Source organism: Grampus griseus (assembly GCF_964374135.1).
Source record: "Grampus griseus genome assembly, chromosome: 1".
NCBI lineage: Eukaryota > Metazoa > Chordata > Mammalia > Artiodactyla > Delphinidae > Grampus > Grampus griseus.
This window is the reverse complement of record NC_139017.1, coordinates 63,583,994-63,608,224: the sequence shown is the minus strand read 5'-3', so window position 1 is coordinate 63,608,224 and position 24,231 is coordinate 63,583,994. Positions and strand designations below refer to the sequence as shown.

At 48.5% G+C, this 24,231-nt stretch overlaps 1 protein-coding gene across 1 annotated transcript in view; it reads right to left on the bottom strand.

Moving 5' to 3' along the window:
• Window positions 1-3,699: 3,699 nt before the first annotated feature.
• Window positions 3,700-24,231, bottom strand: part of LMX1A (LIM homeobox transcription factor 1 alpha) — a gene marked incomplete at its 5' end in the record, with an annotated part of 150,996 nt that continues 130,464 nt past the window's right edge. The window contains 5 exons of the mRNA XM_082668717.1: window positions 3,700-5,083; window positions 7,046-7,216; window positions 9,156-9,225; window positions 10,673-10,750; window positions 13,658-13,830. Coding sequence (XP_082524843.1) covers window positions 4,923-5,083; window positions 7,046-7,216; window positions 9,156-9,225; window positions 10,673-10,750; window positions 13,658-13,830 — 653 coding nt within the window. The 3' untranslated portion in view covers window positions 3,700-4,922. The remainder of the gene's footprint in view (window positions 5,084-7,045; window positions 7,217-9,155; window positions 9,226-10,672; window positions 10,751-13,657; window positions 13,831-24,231) is intronic.

The following is a 24,231-nucleotide window of genomic DNA, read 5'->3' as shown; positions in this document are numbered from 1 at the left end:
AAGGAATTAAATACATGAATAAATAAGGTGCTAAAAAGGCCAGAGTGATCAGCTGCACAACTATCTAGGGAGGGTCATTCCCACCACAAATCAGGGGCAGGTTCCATTTTTCCCGTCCTAGGCACACGGGGTGATGGGGGGGGAGATTAAAAATAGTGACAGATTAGCTAATGCACCATCCATTAGGGGCTGGGCCACCCTAGTTTTTTTTTTTTTTCCAGAATCCACCCTTGGAGGGGAGAAGGCCCATCAGGCAGTGGCAGAGGTAATCCACAGCTTCTGAGAGAGGAAATAAGATATTCTCACTCTGATCCTACATTCACTGTCTGATAACATCACCCTGATTTCCTTCCGGGCCATTTCCCAAGCAGAAGCACTGCTCCCCTGGATGCCATGATCCCCAAGTGGTCCATCTGCAGGTGCCTCCTGAGACAAGATATTAAGAAGCCCTCCTGTTTGTACAGCACTGTGGTCTACAAAGAGCTTTCGTAATTACTTCCTTTGATGCTCACCGTGACCAACCTGTAAGACAGGCAAGTGTCACTGGCGCTATTTTACAGATGAAGAAATGCAGGCTCAGAGCCCCGCTCAAGGTTATTTAGGGAACTTCAAATATGGCATAAACTTCAAGGTTAGGGAATCGCCCATTGTCCACATCATCCACGTGTAGAGGGACTGTATTTTTAGCAAAAATGTCTCAAGGCCTTTTTCTTGAGCCCTAAAGATAGCTCTCCCCTTTTTGTCATTGAACAGAATGTTGCAACATGGAAAACAAAGGGATGCAGGAAAACAAGGTATTAACTTGGTTTTTATTCTAGTGAAATCATGTCAGTTTGCAGGTCAACTTGGATTGACTGAATATATTTGGATTTGTATGTGAGGAGATGGGAGAGGGGAGAGAAGGAGAGAAGTACTTTGATTTTACTGGAGGTTCAGTTAAAAATTTATTTTGTCTTTGAGTTTGGAATTGACAAATTCATTCCACTTTCTTCCCATTTTCACTCATGCTAGGTCAACTCAGAACTCTCTTATTCAGCCTGTGGCTCTGGGCTCTCGCTCACATCTCAGCCCTAATGTCTAAGGAAGGCCCCAGGTGACAGATGGCTGGAGAAATCACCTATGACCTGACTGCTTCTCCTTGGGGGTCAGAGTTCTTAATGTGTCTTTGGAATTGGAATTTTATCCTCACGCTTCGAAAAAACAGAACAAAACAAAACAAAACAACAAACCACTCCCCGACAACCGTAAGTCAGGCTATAGAAGACCCACACTGAGATTTTTGTGTGTGTGTGTGGTACGCGGGCCTCTCACTGTTGTGGCCTCTCCCGTTGCAGAGCACAGGCTCCGGACGCACAGGCTCAGCGGCCATGGCTCACGGGCCCAGCTGCTCCATGGCATGTGGGATCCTCCCAGACTGGGGCACGAACCCGTGTCCCCTGAATCGGCAGGCGGACTCCCAACCACCGCGCCACCAGGGACGCCCCCACACTGAGATTTAAAGGAGCTCCGGTGAGGCTTGACTAGGAGCCTTCCTCTCAAGTGAAACTGGATGTGTTCTTCTTCTTCCTCAAATGTGGTCTGAGACTCCCAGAAGCCTTTCATCAGTGACCAAACCCCGAGTGCAGAGTCTGGTCCCTGGCACAGCAGCTAACACGTGGGGCACTCACCATGGGCCCAGTGCAAGGCTAAGTGCTTTGCGTGTGTTTTCTCACTCGTCCTCAACACCCCTCTGAGGTAGCTAGTGACAAGGACCCTGCCTGTCCTTTGGATGAGCAGTCAGAGGCTCAGCAAGGGGAAGTAACTTGCCCAAAGCCACGCAGTTAGTAAGGGGACGAGCTGGATTTGGATCTAGACACACCCACTTTCAGCTGGAAGGGGAGAGAAAAGAAGAACGGAAACAACCATTCCCCAGCGAAATCCTGGATGGAAGAAAGGTGGCCTTCTCACACGAACTCCCTCCCAGGCCTTTCATGTGAGCACAAATAGAAATTTCTCTTGTGTTGGAGCTATTATAAAATTGGGAGGAGTGATCACAGCAGGTAGCATCAGCCCGGTTCCTCCACACAGGTACTGAACCCAGCCCTGCAGACTCCTTTGAGAAGTCTGCCAAGTCTAGGCTGATGCTAAAGGAGAAGTAGTTGTCAGGTAGGCACATATGAGGGGTGAAGGTCTCATCCCTAAGCTCTGTCTGGAAAGCTGGAGATGAAACCAGGGCTGGCCTAGTGGAGGTCAGTCTGAGATAGAGGCCTCCTAAGTGGGTTCCACCTGCCCACATCTCTCTCCTTCCAGGCCCTCGTGAGAAGCAGGGCCAGCTTCTACCATGGGGTGGATGAGCCAGGGACAGGGGTGGAAGGGCTGAACAACTGCAGGCGGGTGACCGAACATGCTGGTGCCTCCCCTCTGAGTGTGTCTTCTGGTCTTCCAGCCACACTGTTTCCTGACTCCTTTCCTCCATGAGCATAATCTTTGCCTATCCACACATCGCACTGAAACTTGTTGAGAATGTTGGGAGAATCTATCAGGGGAGCACACTGTCTGTTGCTCTGACCCTGTCCCTGGCAAGGCACCTGCCTTCAGTCCTGTGTGGAGAATCTTTCTCCTGCCCCGTGACTCTGCTCTGACTTCCAAGTAAATGCTCCCACAATGCGAACCACAGCTGCTCTGCCTCGAGTGAACTTGCTGGTGAGGGTGGAGTGTTGCCAGTGCCTCCTTCTGGAGGGGTGTCTGTAAAGAGTGAGGTCTCTGAGTCCATCTTGGCAGGAGGGTAAAAGCCGCTTTCTCCTTCTGTTTTGCTGTCGTCACTTAGTCACGCTTTCCCTTCATGCAAAGCTTCCCCCGCTGTTGACAAAACATCCTGGTCCCCCAACCCCCAGCCCATCACCCCTGCCCCTGAATAAACACCAGCTCATTTGTAAGAGGTTTTTAATTTCACCTTGGTATGCCATTAAGGAGTGGAATAAGGATCTCTATTCATTTTCCCTCACAAAATATCTGCTACTTTTCTCCAACTGATCCTCTCACCATGGAAGCCTGCGGAGCCATATAGCATCTGCATGATTTTCACTCAACAGACTGGTTTGGGTTTCTGGGTGGTTTGCATAAATTATAAAAAAGAGCACAAAAATCATACAACATCGACTCTACCATAAGGGGGCGTGTTCCCTCTGGCCGTGCAGAGAGTGATGGAGACAAGTAGCTGTGTCCGAAGCTCTGATGACTGGTGACATCTCTAGGAGTGAGGCCAAACCTGTCCCAGCCTCTCTTGGAGGAGTCCTCCGTCTTCCCCATCAACTCATTCTGGTTTCTCAGGAAGCCTCCTATCACAGAAGTAGCCCATCCTAGCACCACAATTGGAGGACAGGGTGTGGAACTGTCCCTGTGTACAATGGCAACTGGGTCTTCTGTGCTCGGCGGCCCGGAAAGTGAGCCGGAAGGAGGAGCCCTGTCTTTCCAACTGGACCCCCTCCGCCTCTGCGAACTCCAAGAGGTTGTTAGCAAACAGAGCGTCTGGAAAAGGAGTCAGCACAACTTCTTATGAAAAGAGCCAGACAGGACAGATAGGAACTATTTCAGGCTTTCTGGTCCACATACAGTCTATTGCATATTCTTCTCCTCTTTGCTTTTTACAACCCTTTAAAAATGTAAAAACTCTTCTTAGGAGGCAGGCCATAAAACACAGGCCTGCGGGCTGTGGTTTGCCAGCTCCTGGTCTAGAACATGACGATGCCCTGTCCAACCCATCCGTCACAGCCTCCTTCCCATCGAAGGCCTCTGGCATCCCCCCAAGCTGCCCTGAGCTGGTATCTGCAGTGCAGCCTTTGCAGAAGGGACCGTGGCAGGCAGAGTTGCCCTCAGGTTCCTGCTCTGCAGCCCCAGGTATCCTCCTTTGCCAAGTGGCTGGTCTGGTTGTATTTTAAGCAAATATCAGATATTAGTCTCAGCCCTGCTCATGTGTCCTGGGGTTGAATGAAGCCTCAGCGTCCCCAGTGAGGTAGGTACATACTATCAGCCTCGTCTCACACTTGCAGATGGTGAAGTTCAAGAGCAGAAGTGACTTTCCCAGCACTGCCCATCAGCCACATGTCTGAATTTCAAAGAAAGCCGAAGAATCTAGGCTTTACATTTTCTAAGGACATGATCAGGGATTGTTCTGTCCCACCCAAGCCCAGTGATTCCACCTCAAACAGCGCAAGTCCAGAATCCACCAGTGAATACTGTCAGCCACACAGAGCTGCTCTCCAGACCTCAGTGACACTCTCTGAAAACAGAACGAACTCAAGCACTCAAAGCTACGGGGCCTCGGTGGAGCAGCGCTCTCTGCCCTGCCTACAAGTCTCTTCAAACTCAAAATAAAGTTTATAAAAGTAAATTATCTCATTTTATAACTTAAGTGCATCAAGCATTTCCTTAAATATAGTTCACACTGAAAATAAAGTTACTTTTTGCTGTACAGTTGGTGTCTGTTATAATTAGGAATAAACTTTGATGATAAAGTATGAAAGGTTACACACTCACGCACACATCTATCTACCTGTCTGTCTGTCTGTCTGTGGGTGTGTGGATGGGTAGACATATGCACCTCTTGAAAAGAGCTTCCCCAAAAATGGCGGGAAGTTGTTAGGGGTCTCTAGGTATCTAGTTTGCATGAAAATGCCTATATTTAAAATCCCTGTCCTTAACGATAAACACATCTTCATACCTAACACTAAGACTCTTATTAGAAACATTAAACTATGCAATCCGTAATGTATTCAGTCTTTGGAAATGCCGAGCTACACCATATCATTATACAACAGCATCCCGGACAAAACTCCCTCCCCAACCCACCTCTTCCCTGCCTCCCCATCCTAAAGCCAGCTGACCCCTCATGTAATGCGGTTGTTCCAGAATGGGAGCCTAGCCGGAGAACTCGAGGGGTGAACTCAAGAGGTGAAGTAAGAATTCTGCATGGAATACAGGTGGTCAATGGGGTTTCCCACTCTGGACTGCAGGGGCCCGGCTTCTGAGGTTGCTAGGAAGCAGTCACCCAGGTTACTGAGAGAGGTGTCATCACTGTCCAGGTCGTGGAAAAGGGGCTCAGCACCTGAAATGGAGAGGAAACACTGGCATGAGGGTCTGGAAGGAGGGACTCATTCAGTGCTGGGAAATTCAGCGGAATTCAGCCAGCATGGTCTGAGCACGTCCCCCAGGGGGCGCTTTCTACTGGGTGCTGGGGAGGGGGTGGGGGAGGGTAGAGCTACATAGAAGAGTAGGAGCGGGCATAATCCCTGTCCACAAAAGATCTCCTTAGGGGGGCTCACGTCTACAACCCAAAATAATATGAACTAGGATATAACAAAGTGCTAAACTGAGTGCAGCATAAGCAAATGTCAGAATGTCTAGACAGTGAGGGTGGGAAGTGGGCAAGACATAGCACCACAGGCTGGAGAGACAGGGGCAAGGGCTTCTGGAGGACTTTGGCCACAAAACTGGTTCTTGAAGGAGGGATGGTAAGAAAACAAACATCAGCTCTGAGAGTGATGCACACGAAATCTCCGGTGATAACACCTGTCCTTTCAGATAGCACAAGTATACTGAGTGCCGGCTGTTTCCCCAGATTTGTACTGCAAAGGAAAGGGAGGTTAGGTGCCCAGACTCAACTAATTTACATCTTTGACCAAAAAAAAAAAAAAAAAAAAACAGGAGGGCAAACTGAGCAACAGCTGGGGGACCACTGTGACCGGAACCTTGAGGATGTATGTTTCACCTCTACTTCAAGTAAACGGGAAAGATGAAAACTGCAGTTTATAAAAATGGTCATGTGGCTTTACTTATTCATTTTACGGAAGGATTCATCACAGGAGTCCTTTATGTAACAAGACCCCCAGGACTCTGAAAATGTAAGAATTTGCAAAAAAACTCAAAACGTCATTTGCCCTGTTTTTGCATAGTGGTGAAGACAGGTACAGACCTTACCTGAGTCTTCTAAGGGAGCAAAGAGAATGGCGGTCACTGGAGCATGCATATATATATATCTATGTGTGTATGAATGAATGAGCTTGGTCAATGACGTTCCTGCACATGGCTGGATCTTAATAAGTGTTTGCTGAATGCATCATATGGGAAGATAGGGCTGATTTTAACATTACAGATAATTTTTTTTTAATGAAGGCAAAAAAGAAGTTGATAATCTGTGCACTGAGGCATATATCTCTGATACTAATGTTTTGAAGGCTTGCGGAATAAAACATTCTTTTTAGCTATCAGGGTTAACAATTGCAGAGTTCACAGTACAGATGAATGTATTACATAGGCCACTTACCTTCTCTGTATAAAAATGCAGTGGCCTATGTTTGGCACTGAGATTGAACTTCAGCCTTCCACTCCAGAGCTCGCCCATCCCATCAGGGTGCCCGGGCCCCAGCTTCTGTACATCAGCTTAAGCAGCAAACTGGGAAAATGGGGGAGTCTCAGCTGTCCCCATTCCCTGCATTTAAAGCAGCTCTGTTTTGGCTGGGGTGAGACTGGGAGGAGATGCTTTTCACTTCACAAGTCAGTTTATGTTTCAGGAATTACATTAGAACACCTACTAGTATCTATAATAGGAGAGTCCAATTCAAACATCTGTTTTCTGTGCTTTTCAATATATTTTTTTCTTACGTGAGAGTTCGCATAATTAAGGCCTCTGCCTATATCACTGCTGATAATGCTTATGAACACGTAAGTGTGGTACCTGGCATGAAATGAAAGACTTGGGAAGTTCAATCCCAACAAACAGGTCTACAATGAAAACACAACCTCCTATTCAAACTAACAAATAAGAAGCTTTGGGGAAAAAAAGAAGCTTTGAAAAGGAGAATAAATGGAAGCGTGACTAATGTGTACATGTGCTGGTCTTTCTTCTGGAGCCATCAGTTGGGTGATTCTAGCAGTATTTTGTGGGACACTCCTTCTGCTTTGGAACTTTAATGAGCATCTAGGAACTGTGTAGAGGTGTCTGGGAGGGGATGAAAAACTCACGCAAGCAAGTTGTGTGAGGTCCCTGCACGGCTTGAGTCCCTCTTACCATAGGGGTGCATGTGGTCTCCAGGCATCTGGGGTGGGGTGAGACCCTGTCGGAAGGGATCTGAGCTGTAGACGCTCTGCTCGATGGCCAGGAGCTGCTGTGGGGTGGGCAGAGCGGTGTAGGGGTTCATGATCCCTTCCATCCCAGCGCTCCCGCCACCATTTGTCTGAGCTGTGGGACAAAGAAGAAGACAGATGATTCTCCATGTGCAGGCCAGCATCACACGCTGGGAGGGAGGGAGGGCCACAGAACAAGCTCTGAACTTCACATGCCCCACTGGCTTGTGACCACACAAGTTGTCTGACCATGGCTACATCATTTTACTTCCTGGATCTTGGTTTCCTCATTTATAGAACGGAAGGGTTGAGGTGACATCAGTGGCTCCCAGTCTGTGCCCTGCCAAGGGCCATCAGGGATTGCCTTGAAGGACAGGCATGGCGGGTGTTGTACTTGGAGAGCTTCCTTGAACTCCATCACTAAAACAAAGGCGTTTGATGCTACACACAGGCTTGGCAGCCAATGGAGTGGATGCATCTAAAGAGCCTTCCAGCATTACCCCACTAGGAGTCCGTCCGTCAAGTGGGGTTCACGACACCGGCCCAGCGGACCTCGTGTAGCTGATACAAAGACTCCATGAGATCGTGTGTATGTGCTTTGGAATGACAACTCGCTACACTCGTGGACAGAATTTTATCAGAAAAGGAGGACTCTGTTCCGGCCTCCACATCCTGCTGTGGTTCTCTGAACACAGTGCCATTAACTCTCAGGGCCTCAATCTGCCACCTTCTTAAGTCTACCCTAGGAGCTGCCCATAGAATTCTTCAAAGTTCCAAGCACTAGGAGTTTGTGTTCTCATAATGCCTTGATGAGTTCTCCTCCCTTTGAGCATGTTGACCTATATGGAGTCAACTTACATGGGTCCTCTTAAAGCCCTCTGACACCTGTGACCCTCTCTGAGGCGCACAGTGCCGTGTGATAGGACTAGCAGGCCCCATTCCCCTACCCTAGGGATGTGAGCCTGAGGTGCAAAGAGACAGAAAGACAGGTCCCAGATCTCCAAACAGCATTGGGAGGTGGAACTGGGGCAGATTCAGGTCTTCTGACCAGCTCGCGGCTCCACCCTGCCCCAGGGCCCATGCCCTTGCTTCACTTCTCTCCCAGAGCATCTATCTTGCCATTAAGATACTGTCTGGCCTAGAAGGTCAAAAGCAAAAAGAACCCTTGACTGCAAGAGTCAAATTCTCGTTGGAGCCTAGCCCAGGTATCAAGCACAGGTAAGGTCCGTGCAAGGACAAGGGGCTCTGTTTAGAGGTCAGACAACCAATGTCACATTCCACAGCCTTCCAAGTGTGGTCCAAGGCTGGCAGCAATGAGAGCTTGTTAAACATGCAGACTCTCTGGGCCCACCAAGACCTTAAGAATCAGAACCTACACATTACCAAATACCAGGTGATTTAGGTGCATGTTAAAGGGTGAGAATCCTTGCTCTAGGGTACAAAGAGACCACTCAGGTAACGCTGCTGGACAGCTGAGATGGGGAGGGGGCAGCGCATATCCCTTTAAGAATGACATTGTTCTAATATAGTTATTCTTGCTTTTTTTCTCTTAACTTCCTTGAAGGGTCCCACAACCTGTCCCTCTTCACACCCTCCTCAGTCCCCACACCACCCCTATTAAAAACAACAACAACAAATGGAGGTAAGTGTGAGTTAAGGCAGCGTGGCCGAGCGGAACTCAGAATCAGAGAGACAGGTTCCAGCCCAGTTCCATCTCTCATTGGTCTAGGACCGTGGTTGCCTGGAAGGAGGAGGGCCACGTGGGATGAGAAACTGGGCATGTCTTTGACCCTGTAGGTAGGCCTGACACAGTGCCCTGACACTGCAGCAGGGCCGGGCAAAGGGGCTTTGCATGAGGGTAGGGCCACCTCCAATCCGCAGTTCTGGACCTGCAGAACCCTCTCACAGTCCTGATGGTTTGGTCCTCCCTGGAAGGTCCCATCTCCCAAGCAGGTGTGGACTGGGCTTCACGGAGCTCAGAAATGTCACTCCGAGGGCTGGGTGGTTGGAGGCGTCTGGCAGGAGAGGCCTGGCCGGGAGAGGCTCCAGCTTACCGGAGCTCAGCCTCTGGGTGTTCTGTTGATCTTGCTGTTGCTGCTGCTGCCGCCGGGCCAGCTTCTTCATCTGATGAGGGGAGGACCACAGGATTAGAAGTCAGGGGGCCTGCAGCAGGATCCTGCGGCTAGGCCAGGGGGAAATGGCTCGTGGGTAAAGCAGAGGGACCCCTTCCCCTGCTTTTACTCAGGAAAGGAGCCACACTTCAGGAACAGCGCCTGGAGCCCGCCCGATGCGTGGTGGCTGAGGGCTTTTTACACCGCAGCCGTGGAAAGACAGCTGGCTGGGAAGCAACAGTGTGGCTGGTCTTAGCAGGAAGAGGGATTTCCTCTCAGTGCTTATGTTGTGACAGTTATATGTGAGGGGATGTAGGGTCTTCAGCCCAGCTTAGATGTGCAGCAAGGGCCTGCTGACAGGGTATGATTTGGGATGAGGCTGGTCCCCCTAGTCCCCTATCTGCTGGTCCTTGTGGCAGAGACTCCTACCAGGAGATGCACGCCTCTAGGTAAGGAGCTTGACTCCCAAAGCAACCTGTTAACACACAGACTTCCCAGAAGGAACAATGTAACCCAATGTTTCTCAAACATTGGAACATTAGGGTTCCATGAGACATTAGCAAACATTTTGAGTGAGAGTGTGTGTGTGTGTGTGTGTGTGTGTGTGTGTGTGTGTGTGTGTGTGTAGGGAACACTAGATTTTTTTAAATCTAGTGTTGTTTTTTTTTAAAATTCTTTACTGTGAGATTTCTCAGACCTTCAAATATGCTCTCTGCTTATGAATCCATAGGCTATAGGTCCTCTCAAACCTACGGAACCATGAAATCCTCTCATAGAAAGGACCATGGACTACACACCAGCAGCCCTGGTGTGAGGAATTCAGTGAGGGAAATGATATCTTAACCAATCATTTCACCCACTAAAGATCAGGGCTGTAGAGAACTGGGCCACTAACTCATGCATGTACACAGGTAGGAGAATAAATAAGTAAAGGTCTAAAATAAGTAAAAGACTACGGCAGGGGGATGCAGACCTTGGTAGGATCCAGCAGACAATAGGATGGTTTGGGCCTATATCAGGGAAGGGTGGGGCACTGGGAAAGGTGAGTCAGGGCGTCCATTCCATGCGCCATAATGTTGTCTTAGACCTATCATGTGGGTGCTATGTAGGTTTCCCTCTGAAGCTTCAAAGGAACTCTGGTATCTGTGTTAAATGAATGGGAATTAAAGAACCTGCTTTTACCAAAAGACACAGAAAGGCACTTCTTCATGCAGATGGCTGTCCAGATTCACAGTCACAGCCACTAGGAAAATAAAGGCCATCTCACTAAAACAACTGCCCCGTCTCTCCCCCTTCTGCAGGGCTGCTATAGCTGAAATGACTGCTGAGCACAAAATTTCTGAATCAAGAGAACTATTCTATCCAATGAGTTGAGGTTAGAAAATCTGCTGGCAAAAACAATGTCCTACTATTGTTTCAGGAAACCGGCCCCACAGAGACAGAAGTAAGAAGCAGATTACCTTAGCTCTCTGGTTCTGGAACCACACCTGAACGACACGGACGCTCAGCCCTGTCTCTGCAGCCAGAGTCTCCCTCACCTTGAAAAAATGGAACGTTAGAAATATAGAAACATTGGCACCTCAGAGTAGAAAGCAGAATGTTCCCTACGTGGTGCACGAGGAGGCCAACAGGCTGCATCTTCCGTAGGAGCTGGCGAGTGTTCAGTGTTCAGCGAAATCCCAAACACAAGAACATTGCTCTCCTTCAGGCGGACAGAAGGTCCTTACCCAGGTAAATGAAGAGAAGAATAAGCATTAATTTTGATGTGCATTCCAAGAGGTGTTCCTGGGTTTCTCTTCCTCTGGAAACTAGGCCTTCAGGTGGTTCTTAGATATTAGCAAAATCTATTGCTGTGTTTTTAGCTGTATGCCAGGCATATGCATTAACCTACTTAAGGAGAACTGAGGGTGAAAACGACTTTGCAAAAACAAATGGTTCTCTCTTGCTCTCTTCTCCTGTCTACATTCACTGACTTAAATTTTTGGTTTTGTCTCTCATAGCTTCAGGTCACTTTGGGTGTTTCATGAATATTCATATTCACTGTGAGCCTTGCCCGAAGGAAGTAAGTCAAGAGCCATCTGGGATCCGACAGAGCAAGAGAGACAGTGCTGATGCGGGGACATGTCCTGGGACTGTGAAGAGACAGGACCATCAGGGTCCCTATTATGAAGACTCGTGTTTCAACATCTGCCCTCTATACAGGCATTTGGTGAGGGGCTGGCAGAGTGGCTAGAAGGGAAGGGGGAAGAAGCACAGATTTCCCAAGAGTGGTCCTGAGAGACACCGCCCCCTCTTGGTTAGATTCTGAGGAGATGAGATGGTAGGAGCTCCTTGAATAAACACAGAAGTCGAGCAAGCTGGAGGCCTTGGGAAGTGCTCATCTTTATCATGCCACTGGGGGTGAGGCTTAGAAGCAGGATAATTAGAGAAGATTTTACAGGCACATCCTTCTGCAACGCCAACTGAAACAGCAGTATGCCCAGGGGCCCACGTCCACCTGCTGAAACCCTATCCACCCTTCAGAGGCCCAGCTCAAAACCCACCTGTTCCACAAAGCCTTGCCTGACCCCCCAGACAGAGGCGGCCTTTCTCTTCTGGCAGCTCCTGGCTGCCCCTCTGTTCTGGTCCTCAGAGCGTTCTCCCCAGTGTTCCAGTGTACACATCTCCTCCCCTCTGGTGGCCTAGACGCTGCCCGGGAACAAGCACTGGGCACAGGCCACACAGAGGCTAGGAGTCCAGTACATGTAGAACAAGTAAACCAACGAGGAAGTGGGAACTGGTCCTTGCGCAGGTCTACCTTGGAGCTGTTGCCACTTTCTACCAGCTCTTCTCCCAGAGCTTAGAGGGCGGTGAGGGCAGGGAAAGGAAGTCTTCTGCAGGTGGGAGAACATTTTTCAAAAGGCAGAAGTGGTGGGAGACTGTATTATCGTTCCTTCCCGCCCCTCCTCCATGGAGGGGTGTACGCCTCCCCCTGTACTCACAGTGGCTTAGCCACATGACTTGCTTTGGCCCATGGAATGTAAGTGGATGTGAAGTTGGTGATATTCAAGGAGAGCCATTCAGTGGGACTGCCCACTGTGACTTGGCCTCTTGCTTTCTGCCGTCGTCATGAGACCCGTGTGCCCCAGGTGGCCACTGCCCTGGACTCTTTAATGAGAGACCGGTGGGGCAGGCCTGAACCTGAGCCCAGCTGGGTCACAGCCAACCCACAGCCCAGGGGCAGGAAATAAATGTTTGCCGGGAGCCGCTAAGATTTTGTTTGTTATTGCAGCAAAAGCCCATTCATACAGAGAGGGAGGCGTGCTAAGGGATGGGATGCTAGCGATGGATGCTAAGAAATTTAAAATGTCTTTCTTCTATGAATTTCAATTCAATTTCAAGAAAGCTTTCTTTTCTTATTTTTGTTGCATAAAAGACAGTACCCAGCATACGGCAGGGAGTCCATAAATGGTGGGTACTTAATAAGCGGACACAGTTATTTGTGGCAGAGACTACTAATTGTCTCCAATATCCATTCTCTCCTTCCTCCTCTTAGCAATGTTATCCCCAAGTTTTAGCAAGGCACACGGACACCCAGATAGACTCATTTCCCAAGTCCCCTTGCAAGAGGTACAACCTCAGGATTAAACCCTAGCCAACACACATGAGTGAACGTGATGCAAAAAATCCCAGGGTATGTCCCTAAAAGGGCATCTGCTTGCCCCGACTTTCTCTTTCTCCACCATGGTGGCTGGAAGAAATGGTGACACCTGGAGCAGCCCCTTGGACCCATGGGATGGATAACAGAGCTTCTCGGCCAGTCTTGGATTGCTTATCTCTGGACTGTGATGTAAGAAAGACATACACTCCTATCTCATTAAGTCACTGTATTATTATTATTTTTTTACATAACTCTTCACAGCAGCCCTATCTGTAACAGCCCCGAGCTGGAAACAACTCACATGCCCATCAACAGGTGAATGGTCAAACAGCCCATGGTATAGCCATGGAATACTATGCAACAACAAAAATGGATGAACCACAACACGGATGAATGTCACAATCACCACCTCAAGCAGAACAAACTGGACCGAAAAAGAATACATGCTACAAGCCACTGTATTTTTACTGTGTTGTAACATTTCGACCTATATCCCAACTGGAACCTCTTATTGTTATTCTCCCCATTGCTCTCCATGAAATGAAAGGTATGAGCAAGTAGCCAGTTGGAGTGGGTATGCATACCCCAAAGCACAGGGAGATTCTACCATGACCCCGGCCACAGCTGCAGTGATCCCTGGAGTCTCCAACGGGGCTCAAGGCCACATGCCCAGACTCTGTCTGAACAGCATCTCCCACCCTGACCCCCAGGTGCACAGTGACACCCCAGAGGAGTCCAGGGTGCACACAGAGAAGAGGAGCCTCGTCCCCTTTCCTCCCTTCTTCCCCCCTCCCCACAACCATACCTTCCTGCACGGCTTGGAGGATACTTCAAACGAGGCCTTGAATGCTCTCCTCTGTTGGGTTGTCAAGATGGTTCTGGGACGTTTAGGGCGCTTATGGTCCTTGCCATCCTCAGTGGCTCCTTTCCCTGCCCCATGGGCTGACTTGCAAAGACTTTCTTCATCATCACTTTTGCCTGAAAGAAGCAGAAAATAACGTGTTGAGTCCCTTAAGGCCACTTCCTGGAGTTGTCTGTTATTCCATAACAAGACACTTGGGTCCACGTTCCAAGGATGACTTAAGACATGAATGCAACACCCTGTGTGATACTGATCCCAAAGCCCCCAGGAAGGGCTAAGGAAAAACTTCTAAAACGTGGAGACAGGAACCAGGAAGTCCACCATCACAGCTCAGGATTTTCTCTCGGGAGGCTCTCCTAGCTCCACGTTTACTAGTTGTGTGACCTTGGGCAAGTGACTTAACTCTCTGTGGCTCAATTTCCTTATCTGCAAAATTGAGATATAGGAGTACCTACTTCATTGGGGTTGTTGTGAGGATTAAATGAGTTTATCAAGAAGGCACTTAGAAGGCTGCTTAGCATATAATAAATGCCCAGTAAGTGTTGGTGGTTAATATTTCTTAAATGTCATTTTTCAACTCTAGACCTGGATAAGTTATATATAACTTCCTAGATACTATGTCTGAAATTCTAGCCACTGCCAGGATGTAGAAAACAATACTGTTTAAAAGGCCACAGAAGACCAACATTAGACTACGTGCAGGTACAGATAACACAGACAGTTAGTCAAAACTGCCTGTCTATAAAATAAATAACTCTCTATTAAAGTGACTGTATTTATCTATATTTACGTGAATTATTTCAACTCTATAAGCAGTGATCAATACAAGCAGTAACTTGAAGGAAATAAAGCCTTCAGTATATACGACATTCTTTCCCAGGCTACCTCTTGTATCCCACAGGCTTCACACTCCTAAGAAGGTGCTTCTAGGATCTGGGAAATACCCATGTGAGAGAGACTCCTTACTACTTTCAGCATTAAAAGTCATAGGCAGTTGTGTGCCCACATTACCCTAATGAGACCCTCATTTCTCTCTGGGTCTTTACAGAGCTCAGCTGCCCTCTTTCCTCCAGTAAAAACCTTTGTCCCAAGAGCTTCCCCAGCTCCAGTCCCCTGATTCTGATCCCCTTCTGGACACTTCAAGAAATCCAAGATGGGCTTCCCTGGTGGCGCAGTGGTTGAGAGTCCGCCTGCCGATGCAGGGGACACGGGTTCGTGCCCCAGTCCGGGAGGATCCCACATGCCGCGGAGTGGCTGGGCCCGTGAGCCATGGCCGCCGAGACTGCGCATCCGGAGCCTGTGCTCCGCAACGGGAGAGGCCACAGCAGTGAGAGGCCCGCGTACCGCAAAAAAAAAAAAAAAAAAAAATTCTTCATCCCACCCTCCTCTGGAAAGATGCTCTTTGCATATAATGTTTTAGTTTAGACTTTAGTTGAGTTCTAATTTTTGGCTCTACCAGAGACAAAAAACCTTGTTTTATCTGAAAAAACAATGGCTAAGATTCTTTTCTCTATGAACTTTTAGGCATACAATTTGAACGTGAAGGAAGACGAACCTCTGAGTTCCTTGAGGGCACAAGCCTTGCAATATAATTGAACAGGGTCTGACATAGGCAGACCTAGGTCTCCATCCAGCTCTATCCCTTGTTTTAAGTACAGCCCTGTGCAAGGGACATCCTGCACTGAGCCTGCACTGGAGACAAGAATACCCACCAGGGGGTGGCATAGGAGTAGTGCTGCTGTGTGCAAAGCAACTAACACAGAGGCACAGAGGAGGCTCTTATTAGATGTTGTGGGAAGGATGTCTTTTCCCCTCTGCCTCACTCCCCTTGAGAGTGCAGACAAAAAAACCCACAAGATGAATGAAGAAGAGATTAAAGAAGAATCCTCCTGACAAGGAGTGGCCACTCTGGCATCTTCAATTCTTAGGCTGCTCTGTCCTTGATGGGAGTGGGGGGGATTCAGTAAGCTGATCTCAGTCAGACCTCCGTACTGAAGGGTATTTAGGATCTTTCTAGAGGGAGGTTTTCAGAATGGCAAGGAAAGAATAAGCATGTAAGAACTAAAAGCCTTAGGGAACTAAGAAGACCCCACAAGAGAAGAAAGGTAGAAAAAAGGAGGCCATTGACTATGCAGATTCAACCTTGCTGGGCCCTACCTCATGCTGCTCAGAGAACCCCCCACCCCCAGAGCCCAGTCTTTAGTGACGTCAGTAATTCTCTCTGTTGGTGGATTCTTTGGGGTCAAAAGGATGCTCCTCTGGTACTGGTGATGCCTTCAGTAATATTTCTGAAGAAACGTGGCTGACACCCCATGCCAAGGATTGTGTAGATCTCCTGCAAGGCAGGTGATTACAAGGAACTGAGTCTAGAACAAATAAGTGAGAAGTCCAAAGCACAGAATTTACTTTAAAATGCAATTGTGGGCTTCCCTGGTGGCGCAGTGGTTGAGAGTCCGCCTGCCGATGCAGGGGATGCGGGTTCGTGCCCCGGTCCGGGAAGATCCCACATGCCGCGGAGCGACTGGGCCCGTGAGCCATGGCCACTGAGCCTGCGCATCCGGAGCCTGTGCTCCGCAACGGGAGAGGCCACAACAGTGAGAGGCCCACGTACCGCAAAAAAAAAAAAGTGCAATTGTATCATCTTCAGAAACCACTTGTCTTATACCAGTTTTGTCCTTGAAATGGTATCTGCAAACATCTCACGGGGTCAGTCTGATTCTTTTACAGTCACATAGCTTGATGCAAATGTATATTGATGACTAGGGTGATGTAACTAATGAAAATGCAAAATCTAAAATAATGTGGATTCCATGGTAATGGCTCATATATGTTGACGACATTCAGGAAAACAAGATGGCACAGTGTCCACAGCATGGGCTCTGGAGCCGTACTAACTCGGGTTTCAATTCTGGCCTTGCCGGTTATGATGTGTGATTCTGAACAAATCCCCAAGACTCAATTTTCTCATCGGAGAAAGTAACAGTGTTGTTGGAATTACATCAGATGATGCATGGAAAGGGTTCAGCGCTGTCTAGAGTGTGATAGATGTTTATTAAATCATCATCATCATCATTTCAAAAGAAGGCATCTTAATCTGAGACCCATGTTTTCTGTTATTAACAGTTGCACATTGATGGGGGTTGGAGTTAAGGTTTTACACTACAAGCGTTCATTCCTCTCTCTTTGCAGATATGACCCTAGCTCACACTAAGGGTTGGTTTTATAGTAAGTGTGTGTGTGAGTGCTTGTGGGAAAGAAGGGGGGGTGGTAGTCGGGGGGCTGGTTCCAGAAGGAAGATGTGATTGCTGAAGTTTGGTCGGAGCCCTAGAAGTGGATGGCTGAGGTCCCTGATGTCTTCGTACTGCCTCTGGACTTACCCCAGCCTAAGATACATGCACATTCCCCAAGACCTGCTATCCCATCCTAGAACAGCAGAAAGGACCAGTGGGGGAAAGAGCCATCTCCTAGGGCAGCCCTTGGTGCCCATCTTGGGAGGATGTAAAGAGCATCACAGGCGACTGCTCATTCATTCTCTCTACATCCCTGTGAGAAGAGACAAAAACATCTGTTTTCAGAAGAAGAGGGAGGGGCGGAAGGGGGAGCAGAGGGAGGACGAGATTAAGATTTGTCTCTGGAGTGTTTCTATCGTTTTTGGGGGTGCATTTTCTTCTTCTGATTCCTCCTTTTTGCTGTTCAATATCTCTCTCTTCTGTCTGCTAAGGGCCCCATGTTGCCTTCCAAGAAGCCCTAGATGCTCTAGACCAGGCATCTACAAACTTGTTTTGTAAAAGGCCAGAGAGTAAAATATTTTACTCTTTGCAGGCCTTATGGCCTCTAGGGCAACCACTCAACTCTGCCACTGTAGTACGGAAGCAGCCGCAGACAGGACGAATAGGTATGGCTGGGCTCCAGTAAAACTCTATTTCACAAGCAGGCACCAGGCCGGATTTGGCCTGCATACCACAGTTTGCCGGCCCCTGCCCTAGACCTCTCCTGACCCGTTCTCCATCAAAACTTACATATCCTGTGTTCCAGGCTTTCACGCTCTGACTCTGGGGCAGGAAGCACTGCTCATCTGCTACACTGAGTCAGGGATTAGCAGGGTCTGAAGTGTCCTCTCCCACAGTCAATAACACATAGACATGGAATGCCTCCAACCAAACAGTCACCACCATGGAATTTCAGGTGTCCTGGCAGATCTGAGCAAGAGAAACTCTGAAGACAGAGGAATGGAAGGCCTTTGGGCATTTCCCAAAGTGCAGACAGATGTCACGACCCAGCTGCCAAGGGGAATGCAGACCATCGCTAACCGTCACCCAGCTTCCGTCTGCCGGGTCGTAAATATTACGAGCATAGCAGTGCCCTCTGACTCCCTCGGGGAACTTCCAGACTGTTCAGGGAGGCTCCCATCTCCTCGTTCGGCAGGGGCAGGGCTGCCTGACTCTGATGCCAACTTCTCCATGAAAGCAGGCAGTGCCTGAAATATACACTTACTGATTTGTCCAAGAGAAAGGAAAGTTCTAAACGAGCCAGGAGATCTCTCCCAGGGCCAGCAGGAGTACTGGTGAGCAGGAGATGCAGAAAAACCTTCCAACAGCAGAGACATCTCGGAAGCGGAAGGAGGGGCAGCCCCTCGGCATTGCCAGAGGCTCCCACACCCAGATGCAGGCCAGAGCGATCCCTCATAATTTAAGCTGACACCCCTCAGCGGAGATGAAAGGAACACCACTTGCTGTCTCCAGCAACAAATGTCAGCATCCCTGGAGGCCATTTAGACACAAACGCAGCATAAATCTGACTCCTAGAGGGGAAGTCCAGAGATTAAGTCTCCACGCACAGCCTACCAGGGTGAAATGAATTTGCTTGGCACAAAGTTGGAACATGTTTCTCAGGGCCTTTCTTTCCCATCTCTTGTAAAAAAAAAATCTGGAATGGCTCGGGGGCTGTTGCTTCCCGCTTGCCTGGTCCCCCCACTCATTTATGACATAAGCAATGGCAGATGAAAGACCCAGCCATGGTTTATGGCCCCGAGACAGGCTGTACTACCTGTGGGGCCTCACAGATTCATTTCAGGTTGTTGGAAAAATCCCAACAGCTCATAAACAGGGCAAGAGATATCAGAGCTTGGCCCAGGAGGCGACGGTGAAGGAGGAGGGCCAGAGACCCTCGTGCTAGGAAAGGGAGAGGCAGGAACAGGCCTCACATGCTTCCCACGTGATGGGCCTCATAAATGTCCTTCAGGCCGGGGGAGTAAGAGGAAGGGTCTGGGACTTGTGGTGGGTGGAGGGGGGAGGGAAAGAAGTAAGGGAGGAATTTATGAAGACAGAATATGTAGGAAACTATTTCAGTCGCTGCCCTGCACTGAATGGATCAGAATTCCATTCTCCCGGAGCATAACTGGATGCAAGGCAGCATTTCACATTCAAGAGGCAGTAGGTAAAGTTCCCTAGAAAAGCAAAGTCCCTGCAGCTACTGTTTTGAAACTGCCTCACACAGAGTTCTTCAAGGAGGTCTCAACTCAGACCCAAATCAAGTTCCCGGAAAAGATTTGCCTTGCACCTGTTCACGTAATCACCCGTTCAGTAAGCATTTATCGTGGGCTCGTGTATCACGCACTGAACAAGGACAGTTCTGGGCTACAGAGATGATTAAGACTTGCCCTCTGTTCTCACAGATCCCAGATTAATAGGGGAGAAGGCTACAATGCCAAAATAATAGCTCTGCTTAGAGGACTTGGAGGAGGGAACTGGGAAGGTGACACAGTACAGGTGTCACTCGAGGTGAAAGTGAATGACAATGAACAGAAGTTGCCAGGCAGGAAAGGGCAGAGAGGGCGTTTTAGGTCCAGAGAGAACTTCTAACGGCATGGGAGCAAGACCTTGACCCGGGAAGCGAGGCTCATCCAATAGATGAGGTACATCCAATAGTACCTTGCATGTCATTAGGTACTCAGCACCCTGCACTGCATCGCAAGGGGATGAGTGAGATCTGAGATGACCCCTTGCTCTCAAGGAACAGAAAACTGTGTTAGAGTTAGCACGTGTGAAACAATAAATATAAAATAGTATTTGGTTATGCTCTTTAGGCACGGTATATATAGACAGGGAAAGGGGGGCAAGGATAAATTAGGAGTTAGGGATTAGCAGATACGCACTACTATATATAAAAGAGATAAACAACAAGGTCTTACTATATGGCACAAAGAACTATAAATTCAATATCTTGTAATAACCTACAATGGAAATGAATCTGTAGAAGTATATATATATATAAAAAACACTGAATCACTTTGCTATACACCTGAAACTAACACAACATTTTAAATCAACTATACTTCAATTTAAAAATGTAGGCATAAAGCCAGCCAATGAATCTGCTTACCTGAATGTGTTTCTGCAGAAATTTAGAAAATGCTGGCAATAGGAAAGCCGTGTTACGAGCCTTAAAGACACTGACGTCTTTAAGGTCCCTGAAAATGGCTACAAGACAAAAAAAAAAAAAAAATGTAGGCATATAGGAAAGAGAGGTGTCAAAGTGCCAGAGGAGCTAGTAAAGGCAGGAGCCTACATGCAAGGGAGGAGGGAGGCGTGGATCTGGAAAAGCAGAGGGGAGAGGGCAGGGGTTCTGAGAATGGCTCAGCCTTGAACTGGAGAAAAGGGGAGAGAATGGGCATGAGGGAGACCTCAAGGCCCTGGCAGAGGGTGCACTTCTGAGGGGAGAAGAAATGCAAGGTGGAGAGGCCACGTGGAGCTTACTGAAGGGGTCCTGATGTTCCAGAGCCGATGCTGTTAGCAATGGTGAGACATGGGGGGAGTTCTGTGTCTGGAGCTACACAGGAAAATTGTGGACCCAGAGCGCAGGGCACCATGGACCGGGAAAGCACAGGCACCAGCTGCTAGACTGCTGTGTCCATGTGTGGGTGACACCACCAGGCCACCAGGTCCACTTTGCAGACTGGGGTGAGGGAGTCTCTCAGGTCTCAGCGCTAGACAAGGGCCCTGAAAAAGAAGAAGCAAATGCCCACATCCCAACCACCAGCTGTGTGCCAGGCCCCGTGTCCAGGGTAAACATTTCATCTCATCTCTGTGGCAACACAGCATGGCAGGCACTGGCGGAACTCCTCTCCTACCTAAGGAATAAACACAGTCTCAGAGAGTTTCAGGAACCTCCCCCAACACACAGGGCCTAGGTGGGATGGCCAGGTTTCACGCAAAGCTTGTCTGCTTCCAAGCCCAGGCCTGAGACACTCCTACAGGGAGCAGAGAAACAGGCTTTTTAACCAGCAAACCAGGCATAAGCAAATGACAGTCACCTGTGCACGTCCCAGCCCAAGAGTGGAGGCAATCTAGATGCTAGGTTGCCAAAGACCACGAAAAGATCACTCTTTATATCCAAAGAACATATGGAGTGGTGGAAAGTAACTTTAGCCATGAAATACGAGACTTGGACCCTAGTTCTAATTTTGCTACTAAGCTGTATACCCCTAAATGAAATTCCTCACGTTTCTGAGACTCAATTTCTTCATCTACAAGATGAAATAAAAAGCCCTTTCCCTTAGCTAATAGTTGACTGGGCTTCTTCACTTTACAATTGCATTATTTCATTGTTTCTATTCGAACAGTAGGAGGCAGGAAATGTGTTATTATGCAACCCCCCCCCTTTTTTTTTTTTTACCACAGATGAGAGATGAGTCAACCAGGCCCCACGGACGTGGGTGATGTTTGCCCAAGGGCACACAGCTGGGATGCTCCGTCTTCCACTCCCACTTCCCCTCTCCTGCCTAAGCTGCCTCTGGGGTTGCTGGATCTGAAGATCCAAGGATACCTGTGACTTGCAGAACATCAGGTGAGGCCCAACGGCAGGCAGCATCACTGTTATTAAAGAGTGAGGAAAGAAAAGGGAAGGCTTTCTGAGGGGTACGGATCATCCACTCACACTCTTGAGCTCCTGCTGGAAAAGCCATTCTTTTCAGTCCAAAAGGGACAGAGCTTAGTTTAAATCCAGGTTCCCCCCACTCCTACCCACCCTCCCCAGGCACCCCCTGCCACTGCGACCCCACTCAGGGACAGGGCACTAGGCATTTCAAGAGCAGGGCAGACAGAAGCCGAGCTGCTCTCCTGAGTCAGGCTGTGGGTAAAGGGTCCCAAGAAAGACACCTTTGTTCAGCGATGCCCACTGTGGATGGAGACTCCTGTGCCAGGCAGAGGGAGGGGAAGGCAGGTCAGAGCAAGGGCATCCAGCTCCGACATCCAGGCAGCCCCTCGAGGGGAGCTGGGTCTTCACTCTGGGAGTGCTGGCGCCTGCCACAGCCTGGACCCCTCTCCTTTTGCTTTTCTCTGCTGGCTGGTGCTCCTGAAAGGGAAACCTTGTGCCTGGGAGGTTTGTAGGGAAAAGAGACAGTATTGGTACTGACTGGTGGAATTACTGTGAATTTGCATCAGTTTGGGGTCTTTTCGCATTCAAAAAGGATTTGTGCTGGCATCTGCCGTGCCTCACTCCCTCCCCCCTTCTACACAGACACACACACTCTGCATCTTTTCTTCTCTTAGTTTTTCCGTCTCTTTCTCCTCCCCTTCCTAAGGAAAACGTGGCCACGTGCAACCCAAACTGCTAAGCAGAGGTGTACATGCTCAAAGCACCTATGCATAGATAGCTTTGTCATATACTGGAAATCCTGGTAATCGAGATATCAGCAGACACCTCTACCCCTACATCACTGTATTCCAATCAAGCATGGACGCATATACTAAATAAAAACCATAACTTGTTCGTTTGGATTCGGCCAGCCCCAGAGAAGGAGACCGGGAATCTCATAACAAGATGAATCAGACGTTCGGGGCTCTGCTCTCAGGCTCAATAAAAGCTCATTAATCCGCCAGCCCGATGGTTCACTAGGCACGGGTGTGACATGCATGACATTATATTCAGTTCATATTAATGAGGTTGGAGTGTGTTTGCTCCGATTTACGAACTGACTTAAGTGGATCAATACCATATCTCTTTGGAATAGTCCAATTTTGCTGCATTAATCACTAGTCTTCAGGAGGATAAAATGATCTGGGATGGGAGACAAAGGGTTAATTTTCTTTCCCAAGTAAAAAAGACCCAAACGAACAATCTTCTAGGTCAGCAGCAGTCCCCAGCCTTTTTGGCATCACGGACCAGTTTCGGGGAAGACAACTTTTGCACGGACGGGGCGGGGGTGGGGGGTGGGGGGAGTGTGTTGGGGGGAGAGCAGGATGGTTCAGGCGGTATGAGCGACGGGGAGTGGCAGACGGCTCCTTGCCCGCTCACCTCCTGCTGTGCAGCCTGGTTCCTAACAGGCCCCGGACCGGCCTGGGTCTTGGGGACCCCCTGCTCTAGGTTGCTGCGGAGCTGGGGTGAATTGGCTCACACTCTAAATGTTATCACAGAAGTGAGTCCTCCCTGGACAAATTCACTTTGGACTTGACCACAGAGAGAATTTGCCCAGAGGACCACAGCTGATCTGAATGCCTGCCCCCTTGGTGGAGACGTCCTGGTTCTGCAGGCCCTCTGCTGGTTTGGAACGGCAGCCGAGGCCAATACCCAGCCAAGTCTGTGCCTTCAGACTCTAGACCATTCCACAAACTGCTGATAGGCTCAAAAGAGAAGGGAAAAGTGAAGTCAGACACCTAGTGAAGTCAGACACCTAGCCTCTGTTCTTATGTCCACCACTCACTCACCTGCTGTGTGACCTAAAGCAAATGACCTAACCTCTCTGAACCCCACCTTCCTAATTTGTAAAATCAGGGGAATAAAGATCTGCCAAGCTACCCTGATAGGATTATGAACTCAATAGTAGGAGTAAGTAAAAGCACTTTGAAAAACTTTTGTAAAATAGCATAAAAATGTAAGATTTTTAAATATTTTTATTCTCATTATGCATCTTGAGTGTTCATGAACTTACTGTATGTTTCCACTGACTATGAAACTCACACTCCTCATACGGAACCCCTGTCATTCAACAACTACATCATGAGTGTGCCTACTACGTACAGGCACCTTTCTAGACACAGGATAAGAAGTGAACAAGGTCCAGACAGCCTCTGCTCTCCTACCTCTAGCGGGAGAAGAGAGACAAGGAATAAAGAAACACATAATTTATTCTTTAACAATGTTAAATGCTAATAAAATAAAATCGAGCAATGTGTCAAAGAATGATTGGGGGCAGTGGGAGAAGCTTCTTTCGGTTCCATAATTCTGTACCACCAAGAAGATCCAAATCTATCTTCTCCTGAAGCCTCCGTCAACTCCTTCGCATGTCAATTTCTTCCCTTTCCACACACCTGGAGCACGTGTTTGTCTACCTCCACTGTTTTCATTACTCAAGTATATGCAAATTAGAAGACAATTTTATATGTTGCCTTACATTATTCTCCAACTATTTTAGCCAAAGACAATATTGCAAGTGCTAAGATTTTTTGAAAAAAAAAATTGCACTGGACTAATATAGAAATTCCGTTATGACGTACTCCCGGAGGCGCTACAGCAGAGTG